The sequence below is a fragment of the Scylla paramamosain genome, chromosome 12, assembly GCF_035594125.1.
Source record: "Scylla paramamosain isolate STU-SP2022 chromosome 12, ASM3559412v1, whole genome shotgun sequence".
Lineage (NCBI taxonomy): Eukaryota > Metazoa > Arthropoda > Malacostraca > Decapoda > Portunidae > Scylla > Scylla paramamosain.
In genome coordinates this window covers 18387948-18395447 of record NC_087162.1, presented here as the reverse complement: position 1 = coordinate 18395447, position 7500 = coordinate 18387948, and the positions used below count along the sequence as shown (strand labels likewise).

Below are 7500 nucleotides of genomic sequence, written 5' to 3'. Positions count from 1 at the left end.
GTAGCCAGGAATGGAAACAGATTCAAATGTTAAGGAAAGTTATGCTCTTGATTCTGTGACTGCTGATGAGACATGCTATTTCATTTGGGTTAAGAGGTAATTCTCCTCATGAAGACTTGAACTAAATGCACTGGAAATCTTTATTCAATATTCGACTGCACTTTTACTTTTAAAATTAAATTCAAGACTTATGAAAACCATTTTATTACTAGTCTTACGGAAACCATTTTATGAAGCTGAGAAGCCATTGACGTCAAAGGGTTGAGATGTGAGACAGAAAAATGAGACCCACACAAAAATATGACTAGTAATGAGGAAACTGACAAGGCGAAGGAAGAAAGGAAAAAGAAAATGAGTGAAGGTACATACAAGACACCCTGTCATTAAACAATTTTATATAAAAGACGCCCTATCATTAAATAATTTACATAAAAACATTTGAGGCACAGATTGCTGATAAACATGAGTGTGGCGCAGGATGGCTACTCTGCTGCGTGAACGAGGATATGCTGAGGGAACTGACAGTGTTCGTGATAAGATCAAGGCTTGAAGATGTAACAGGAATTTGGTCAATAAATAACACACACACACACACACACACACACACACACACACACACACACACACACACACACACACACAGTTTTAGTTTACTATTGACAACATAAAATGTATAGTAATCTTTATAATAGAAACAAAATGAACGTTGGTCCAACACAAATATAATAATATCCCGTAAATTCTTTAAATCTAATCTCTATTGCAAACATCATAGCATAACATAGAAGCTAATTAAAACACTCCAGCACACTGAATCCATTAAGCAATTTAAGTAAAATCATGGTAACCTAACAAAATAAAAAATGATGAAACAACACAACTCAATTAAATGATCTTTTTCGTAACTGAAGTAAAACCACAGTAACTCATTAAATAAAACTTAAACGAGAAAATGCATATCAGACTAATTCTAAAAATCAAGTGTAACGATAAAACAATAAAGTTAAAAGAACTCTGAACAACAGGTAAAAACAAACCCACTAAATATTTAAGTGAGGAAATTAATATAAAACTATGTACAAAACAACAAAAGTAAAGACAAAATTTAATACAGTAGAACTTCAACTTCTGTTAAAGAAAATAAAACTGTATAGTACAAATTTCCATATACAAACTCCAAAGTATCTTTACACTTTCAGAGGAAACTCTTTTAATTTAACGGTTTTGCTTAATTAACGAGCATATATCGACAGAATCAAATAAACGATATGACAAGATTCGCTGTCAGTAAACAGATCATCTAGTATTTCTCTAAGAGAAGTGAAATTATCTCTGATATGCTGAGTCAAGACGCACTGCTTAGTTGCATGAAGTTCTGTCTGTGTGCCCGTATTCGCACAGCCGCTCCTCCAGCGGTAGCCGTCCTCGACCCCTCCTGCTCCATCTACCAACTTCCACCGCCAGGGAATGGGCAGAAATGCGGAACCGTGTGAAGCACACTCGCTCATGTACACTAATAGTATGCTTTGAAACATATATACTGTGCACGGACAAGCCATTGTTAATTTCCGGATGACTGCGAGGCCATAATGTCATCCCTCACTTGATCCTTCCCTAATTGTATGTCATCAACATATTCCTGCAGCATCCCTAATACATACGATCTACCACTATATCCCGTGCTCGTTGCTAAGTTCATCACAAACTTTAATGGATCATCTTCCATACTGCCTCTGTCGAACCATATTTTCTTGAAAAAATTGCGTTGTCTGCTTTTGACACACACACACACACACACACACACACACACACACACACACACACACACACACACACACACACACACACACACGAGACAACAATTGGAGAGGACACCAGGAGCAGCAAAACAAATCAGCAGCAAACCTAACACAATTGTCGTGTGAGGAAAGACTGGACAAACTAAGACTGAAGACAACGGATGGGAGAAAGAGAGGGTACGAGAAAGAATGATCTGTTACTGAAGAAGGAAAAGGAAAAAAAAACATATCAAGAAGGAGGAGGAAAGAAGAGACTATAATTAAGAAAAGAAAAACAGAGGAGACATTTTAAGAAAGACAGAAAAAGGAGAAATTACATTACGAAGGAAAGGAAAGTTAGATAACAAGAAAGACGGGATTATAATAGAAAGATGAGGTTATATCGAGGAAGGAAAGAAAATGAGATTGTAAGAAAGAGAAGAAAAAAAGAGAGAACATTATATTAAAAGACAAAAAAAGATAATTATATTAGGAAAAAAGAGAAAAGAGTAAATTGTATTAAGGAAAAAAGAAAAAGGGATGCTGAGAAAGAAAAAGGAAAATATATAACAGAAGAATAAAAGAGTTGGAGTTATATAAAAAAAGAAAAAAGAGGATTATATAAGAAAACAAATTAAAAGATTAAGTAAAAGAAAAGAGAGGGATAAAAAAAAGAAGAGAAAAGAATGGATTATGCTGACTGTTAAAAAATTAAAAGATTAGAAAATGTAGACAGGGAGCATTTTGTGACAAGGAATGAAGGAGGGGCCTGTAATCTTGAGCAACAAAAAGAAAAAGAAAGAAGAAAGAAGGAAAAAAAAAGAGATAGATGGAAAAATAGAGATAGATGGATGGGAAGAAAGATATAGAGATAAATAGATAGATAGAGATAGATAAGTAGGTAGATAGAAAGAAAGGAAAAAGAAAGAATGAAGCAAAGAAAAGAAAGAAAGAAAGATAGATAGATGGATAGATACGTAGATGGATAGTAAGAAGAAAGATAAACACAAAGAAGAAAATAGAAAAAAAGGAAAAAGGAACAGAAAAAAACGAAAAGAAAAGAAAGAAAAATAAGGAAAAAGAAAAGAAAAATGAAAAAAGAAAAAAAAACGCATAATGCTAAAACGGAAAAAAAAAAAAAATATCCAGCTAAAAATAAAGAAAACACAAAAATACACATGAAACAAGTTAAAACATTCAGAAACTGCTGCAGTGGTGCGTGCAAAGAACACCAGGGACTTCACGACGAGGCGGATAAAAAAAAAAAAAGATAATTGTGGAAATAGGACAACGCTAACTTGCCCTGGAACCTGCAATTCTCTCTCTCTCTCTCTCTCTCTCTCTCTCTCTCTCTCTCTCTCTCTCTCTCTCTCTCTCTCTCTCTCTCTCTCTCTCTCTCTCTCTCAGCTTGTTAGTGCAGTGTTAAGGTTTTCGCTTGTCACTTATATTCGCACCCAGGTCAGGTTTCAGATGTTTTCACTGATATACGAGCAGCTACTGTTCTTCCTACGTAAGAGGATGAGGTGCCTGGCGTGTGAAAGGTCTCAGGTTTACCTAGAGACTAGGGCATGCATATTTCAAACACCTTGGGCTCCCATAAGGACTAACTTCAGAGGTCGCAGATATGATCAGTCGGGTTCTCATGGGTTGTTTTTCCTATTGACAGAGCTGAATACTTGTACTTGGTAAAAATTTCCTTAGAATCATGAAAACACTCTTGAATATTCTAATAACTTCTATTAGAGTCTGTTAAAAGTACATTTTTCCAACAGATGGCGCAGAATGCTTTGTAAAACTTTTACTGGAATCACAAAAACACCTTGCAAGGCCCCAGTAACTTCCACTACATCCTGTTCAAAGTGTACTCGTATTTTCCCAGTGGTGGTGCAGAATCCTTTCTTACACTTCTAAAATCATAAAAGCACCTCTGGAGGCGTAGATAATTTTCTGCAGAGCCTGTTTAAAGTATATTTCCCTACTGTTAGTGAAGAATTCTTAATAAAACCTTCCCTAGAGTGACGAAAATACCTTTGAAGACCTTGATAACATTCAAAGCACATTTTTTCCTATGGGCAATGCAGAATCACTTGTAAAACTTCCCTAGAACAATAAAAACACCTTTTGAAGACCCTAATAATAACTTCCTATAAAGCCCATTGAAAGCAGTTGAGGGAAGACACCGAAACGTTTCAGAATACATAACAATTACTACGCTTCTACGTTCTACCAGGAAGAATACAGAGTAGCACACGATCGCTAATCCAGCACGCAATCCTCGAAAACACGGTTAATTACACACACACACACACACACACACACACACACACACACACACACACACAACTAACGCAATACGCAGTGAATGGCTGTCAACAAAGAGGGCCCCTTGAAATTATGCCCTGTGAGTGGCCATCAGCAAAACAATATTACGGGAAGCGTCCAAGGGAGGGAGGGAGGGAGGGAAGGAGTGGGAGACGGAGCGCTCGTTTCTTGTTTACCCGTGTGCGTGGGAAGCCAGTGTTTGTTGTTGTTGTTGCTGTTGTTGATGATGTTGTTGATGATGATGTTGTTTTATTATTATTATTATTATTATTGTTGCTTTTGTTGTTGTTGGTATTATTGTTGTTATTGAGCGAAAAATTTTCATCACCAACACAAACCAGAGAGAGAGAGAGAGAGAGAGAGAGAGAGAGAGAGAGAGAGAGAGAGAGAGAGAGGAATTGCACTGAAAGAACCTGAGGTGGAACCACTTAAAGGGAACCATGCTGACCTCCTGACCGAGAGAGAGAGAGAGAGAGAGAGAGAGAGAGAGAGAGAGAGAGAGAGAGAGAGAGAGAGAGAGAGAGAGAGAGAGAGAGAGAGAGAGAGAGATAGTGTGGTGGACAGGTGAAGGGAAACAGTTAAATGAGAGAGAGAGAGAGAGAGAGAGAGAGAGAGAGAGAGAGAGAGAGAGAGAGAGAGAGAGAGAGAGAGAGGATCGATGTGGGGAATCGTTGAAAGCATGACCCATCGTGCCTTTTGTTTTGGTGCTCTCTCTCTCTCTCTCTCTCTCTCTCTCTCTCTCTCTCTCTCTCTCTCTCTCTCTCTCTCTCTCTCTCTCTCTCTTTCATTGGGACGCAGACACTGGCTCACCTTTTCTCAGACTGGCGGAGGAGGAGGTGGTGAAGGAAGAGGTACTGTTGGAGGAGGCGGTGGTGTTGGTGGTGGCGGTGGTGGTGGTGGAGGTGGTGGTGGTGGTGGAGGAGTCGTGATGGAGGCGCCGATGGAGATGACGGTCTAAGAAACTCCTGGGCATGGCTCTCCTCCTTCTCCTCCTCCTCTTTCGCTCCTCCTCCTCCTCCTCTTTTTCCTCCTCTTAGCACCTTCTCTCTCACTCAGGTTTTCAGTTTCCTTTTTCAGTCTTTCCTTCCTTCTAATTAACATCAATTACTGTTCTTCTCCTTTTACTGTCACTTTCTCGTTGTCATTATGCTGCTCCACTTTCATATTGCCTTCATTTTTTGGTGGTTAAACTAATGAATAGCTTTGATATTTTCTTTCTTTTTGTTTCCGTATAACTGTGTATTCTCTTTGCCTTTTATTCCTTTGTTTCCTTAAATTCCTCTTCGTTCATCATGTTTCGTTTTTCCCTCCTCTCTTTTTCTCTTTTTTGATAGGATAAATCTGATGTTTATATCTTTACTTGAGTTCTTTCTTTTTACTCCACTTTTCCTTTCGAGTTCACTTAACGTTGTTCTCTTCCACTTTCCTTTTCCTCTTTCATCTCATCTTCATTAATTTCTTTTCATTTTCATTCCTTTTCCAGACTGCAAAAGTTCGCGTTTTGCTTTTCACTACTTTTCCTCTTTGGGATAACCTGATTTTTTTTCTTTCGTGTTCACCTTTGCCTCTTCTCTTTACTCGCTCTCTTTCGCCTTTAAGAATGGTAATTTTCATATATTTAGTCCAGTAATTCTCAACTAGACGTAAATTTACCACGGTGAAGAGGAAGAAAAAGGAAGAGGAGAAGGTGAAGAAGAACAAGAACAAGAACAAGAAGAACAAGAACAAGACGAGGAAGAACAAGAACAAGAACAAGAACAAGAACAAGAAGAAAAAGAAGATTAACATAATTTTCATTTAATCTTTTCACATGTCAAGCAAAATACACAAAAGAAACAAAGAAATGTTGGCAAAAAATCCGCTTAACTTCCCGCCCCCCACGCACACACACACACACGCACACAAAAAAGAAAAAAAAAGAAAAAGAAAATTATTTATAGCATGAATCAAGTTAATAGTAATTCTTTCATATGCCGTGATAAAAAAAAAAAAAAAAAAGAGATGTAGCATAAAAGAAAAAGGAGATACAATAGAACAACAAGAACGGGAGAAACACGACACACACACACACACACACACACACACACACACACACACACACACACACACACACACACATACTCTACACTACACGTCGTTAGCATGTTCTGATGGAAATTCTGTTGGCTTTCGACTTCAGAGCAACATTCATCAAGAGTCCCCGGAATAAATATACTGGCTGTATGAACTTGACTCGGTAAATGAACCAGCTGCCTTGTGTGTGTGTCGATTGGGCTTTTGCAACCTCCTCATCTTCTTACGTTCTATGTTCGCAATGATGGTGTTTTTGGTAGTTTTGTCTGATCATCCTTAATAAAAACAGACTGTGTACGTTATTTTTATTTATTTGTTTTGTTTCATCTTTGTACGTGATGGAGGTTAGACAAAAACTTTAGAATCAATCAGTCAATAAATAGACAAACAAACAAGCAAATAAACAGCTAAATACTGGTAGATAAATACATGAATAAATAAATCCGTAAATAAAAAATAAAAAAACACGTTTATTTGCACCTTCACAGAGAGAGAGAGAGAGAGAGAGAGAGAGAGAGAGAGAGAGAGAGAGAGAGAGAGAGAGAGAGAGAGAGAGAGAGAGAGAGAGAGAGAGAGAGAGATTTCCAAAACAGAGGTCATATTAGTTTCGGAAATGTCGTAATTCTTCTCACTTAAAACACTTCAAGTCATAGGAGGGAGGAAAAACAGACACAGACAACGAGTTACAGAGTTTACCAGTGAGAGGGATGAAAGAGTGAAGGTACCAGTCAACTCTTGCTTTAACGAGATGGACAACATAAAAGTAGAAAGTTAATTATGTGCAAAACCTTCATTATAGGGATGTTTTTCTGTTTTTATTTTCTGGTTTTATGCCGACCTATGCATTGTTTGTAATGAGGGGAATACTTGAAGCGCAACATGTCAACCTGAGGGGATAATGACACAGGATAGGTTGCGAATTAATGCTTCAGTTTCTCTTTTATTGTCCCGTCCATTGTTCTCTCTCTCTCTCTCTCTCTCTCTCTACTCTTCCTACCCACCTATTGTTCTCCTCCCGTACTCTTCCTTCTCCTTCCCTCTCCCCTCCTCCCTCTTCTCCCGTACTCTTCTTCTTTCGCTTAAGTCGTTTTCTTCCTACCTAATCTCATTTATGTCCATTTGTTCTCCTTTACTCTTCCTCTTTCACCTTAACCTAATTTTTCCCTCGAGTTCACCTTTTGACCTATCTTCCTCTTTAATTGTCCTTTTTCGTACCAACCAACAATCAGTTTTCCCCCTTTATTATTGCATCCTTTTCTCTGTCCTTCCTTTCCCTATTACTCATTCTGTACTAACCATTCTTTCATCAGGACCTATTTTTTTTTTT

General features: G+C 37.9%; 1 protein-coding gene across 4 annotated transcripts in view; it reads right to left on the bottom strand.

Moving 5' to 3' along the window:
• LOC135105805 (uncharacterized) overlaps positions 1–7500 on the bottom strand; it is a 105453-nt gene that overhangs the window by 43245 nt on the left and 54708 nt on the right. For 2 of the 4 annotated variants that reach the window (XM_064014349.1, XM_064014350.1), the window contains one exon: positions 4911–5692. The exons of 1 other annotated variant lie outside the window; for it this stretch is intronic. In XM_064014349.1, coding sequence (XP_063870419.1) covers positions 4911–5073 — 163 coding nt within the window. In that variant the 5' untranslated portion in view covers positions 5074–5692. Of the gene's footprint in view, positions 1–4910; positions 5709–7500 lie in introns of those variants that run through there. One more of the 4 variants, XM_064014351.1, reaches the window with a different exon arrangement.